Source organism: Heloderma suspectum, chromosome 5 (assembly GCF_057233095.1).
Source record: "Heloderma suspectum isolate Gila_16-S chromosome 5, 16-S_ref, whole genome shotgun sequence".
Taxonomy (NCBI): domain Eukaryota; kingdom Metazoa; phylum Chordata; class Lepidosauria; order Squamata; family Helodermatidae; genus Heloderma; species Heloderma suspectum.
The window spans coordinates 23,578,663-23,581,542 of record NC_139462.1 but is presented as its reverse complement, the minus strand read 5'-3'; the positions used below and the strand labels follow the sequence as shown (position 1 = coordinate 23,581,542).

At 46.3% G+C, this 2,880-nt stretch overlaps 1 protein-coding gene across 1 annotated transcript in view; it reads right to left on the bottom strand.

Annotated features, from left to right (window-relative positions):
- Positions 1-2,880, bottom strand: part of LOC146343692 (estradiol 17-beta-dehydrogenase 11-like) — a 35,720-nt gene that overhangs the window by 5,155 nt on the left and 27,685 nt on the right. Inside the window, exon 6 of the mRNA XM_084855573.1 lies at positions 306-422. Coding sequence (XP_084711699.1) covers positions 306-422 — 117 coding nt within the window. The remainder of the gene's footprint in view (positions 1-305; positions 423-2,880) is intronic.

The following is a 2,880-nucleotide window of genomic DNA, read 5'->3' as shown; positions in this document are numbered from 1 at the left end:
CTGGGGAAAAGATGACGAGAACATATTAGTGCAGCCCTCCTATACTTGACTGTCTACCTGGAAATAACACCCTGAAAAAAACAGGTAGCTCAGTGAACACAATAGTTGACTAGGCCTCAATCATTAGGGCTGAATCTACGCATAGCAGTTATACTGTTATCATACTGTTTTCATAACTATTGGTGCCCATTGGTGTCATGTGTCCCAATAGTTTTGATAATGGTATAACGGTATAAATGCTATGTGTAGATTCAGCCTAGGAGTAAATAATATAACAACATGCTCTTATAGCTCACCAAACTTACCTATCAAGCATTATACTGACTTTCAGAAATGGTGGAATGAAAATCATTCTCTCATTGGTTAGTATTCCCTTCATTACTTGTTTTGCAACTTCTTCAGGCTCCAAAGTTGGCATTAATCTGTAGTTAAAGAAAATCACAGTGCTCAAGAGTTGCATACTGTGCGGGAAGCAGGAAAAGACTAGAAGGACCTAGAAAATCAGGGGTTGCCAATTTCTCAACTGGCTCCTGTGCCCTTAAAAGCAGCTTGATATTCTATAGTTTTCAGCAAGTGGTAATGTTTATCTCCATGCCCTAGAAAGCTTCACCTTGCTGATTTCTCCAGATCATGTTAGCAAGAGATTAGATTAGATTAGGTTAGATTAGATTAGATTGTCAGCCTGTGGGCAGGGACTATCTTGTTTGGCTGATTATATGTAAGCCACTCTAGAAACCTTTTTGGCTGAGGGACAGGATAAAAAATACTTCACACAAACAAATGAGCCCCTATGGGTGAGCAATAAGAGACTATCTCCAATAGCTGGAGATGGACAAAGCCCATTTGCAATTCTATTGTGTTCGTGCAAGGAAGTGCCTTGAAGTACTCAGGTCACTGATAACAGACACCATTGCGTATGTGCCAAGAGTCATGATGAGATCATCATGCCCACATGAGTAAGGTATAACTGAGCATGTGCAGAACCTTTGCTGTGTTACCTTAATATGATTGGTTGTAAGTTGCCACCAAATGTTGCTATTGGCTGTGTAACCCTTGCATGGAGGCTGCCTTGAAGGCGGAACTGCCCCACCCAGGGGCTGCCTCTTATATGTACAGTCCGGGCCAGAAATATTGAAACAAGGATAACTGTTTTGGCAGTTGGCCTCTGTATACCACCACATCGAAGTTGAGAGGAGACACCCAGATGGGAGCGTAGTCAGGACTTTGAGCTGTAATTCAAGGGGTTTGACAAAAGTGGGGCACTAACCATTCAGGAAGGACAGCCAGTGGCATACACACACCCCCGTCATTGGTGGCTCATAAGTAATGGAACAAACCAACATCATTTCAAACTTAAGGATCGCCTTTAATACCTGGATGAAAATCCTTTGCAGTCAATGACTGCCTGAAGTCTGGAACCCATGGACATGACCCAGTGCTGAGTTTCCTCCCTTGAGATGCTTTGCCACGCCTTTACCGCAGCTGCCTTCAGCTGCTGCTTGTTTGTGGGTCTTTCTGCCTTCAGTCTTGTCTTCAGTAAGTGAAAAGCATGCTCTATTGGGTGAAGATCAGGTGACTGACTTGGCCATTGAAGAACATCCCACTTGTTTGCCTTGAGAAACTCTTGGGTAGCTTTTGCTGTATGCTTTAGGTCATTCTCCATCTGCAATATGAAGCAGCATCCTATCAGTTTGGCAGCATTCAGCTGAATCTGAGCAGAAAGCGTAGCCCTATACACTTCAGAATTCATCCTGCTGCTTTTATCAGCAGTCAGGTCATCAATAAACACCGGTGACCCGGCTCCATTGGCAGTAGAGATGTACAAAAGTCACTTACCTTTTCGCCAGTGTGATTCGCGGTGGGGGGGAGGCACTCCATCCCTCCCCCCCCGAAATTCTGGCCAGGGGGGAGGTGCTCCGTCCCACCCCCAAAAAATTCTGGCCGGGGGGGAGGCGCTCCGTCCCTCCCCCCCCGAATCCTGGCCGGTCGGGTCTGCAAATGGCGGCGGCCGTAGCTGCCGCCGTTGGCGTCCCTGCAGTCAGCCGTGATAGACTACGTAAATGTTTACGTAGCCTATCACGGCTGAGTAAAAACAAAAAAACGCGCATATGCAAATGGTGGCGCCGATGGGCGCTGCCATTTGCATTCCTTATTTGGTTCCTTATTTTGGCACGTCTAGTCTACGTAAACATTTACGTAGACTACGGCGAAAATAAGGGGAATGCAAATAGCGTAGACTAAATGTTTACGTAGACTAGACGTGCCAAAATAAGGAATGCAAATGGCGGCACCCATGGGCGCCGCCATTTGCGTACGTGCGTTTTTTTGTTTTGTTTTACTCAGCCGTGATAGGCTATGTAAACATTTACGTAGCCTATCACAGTATTTTTTTAAAATCTAGCCGTGATAGGCTATGTAAATCTTTACGTAGCCTATCACGATTTTTGTTTTTTTTTACTGGAAATGGCAGTGGTGGCAGCTGGTCAGAAGACCGGCCGCTGCCGCCACACCGCCGCTGCCGCCAGGAAGATTCGCCGAAGGTAAGTCCCGTCCCGGGGGGGGGGTGGCAGACCATTTCGCCACCGATTTCAGGGGGCCGAATGCGCTGGCATTCACCCGAGATTTGTGGCGAAATTCTCTGACATCCCTAATTGGCAGCCATACATGCCCATGCCATAACACTGCCTCCACCATGTTTGACAGATGATGTGGTATGCTTTGGATCATGAGCTGTTCCTTTCCATCTCCATACTTTTCTCTTCCCATCATTCTGGTACAAGTTCATCTTGGTTTCATCAGTCCAAAGAATCATATTCCAGAACTGGGCAGGCCTTTTTAGGTGTTTGTTGGCAAAGGCTAATCTGGCCTTTCGGTTCTTGA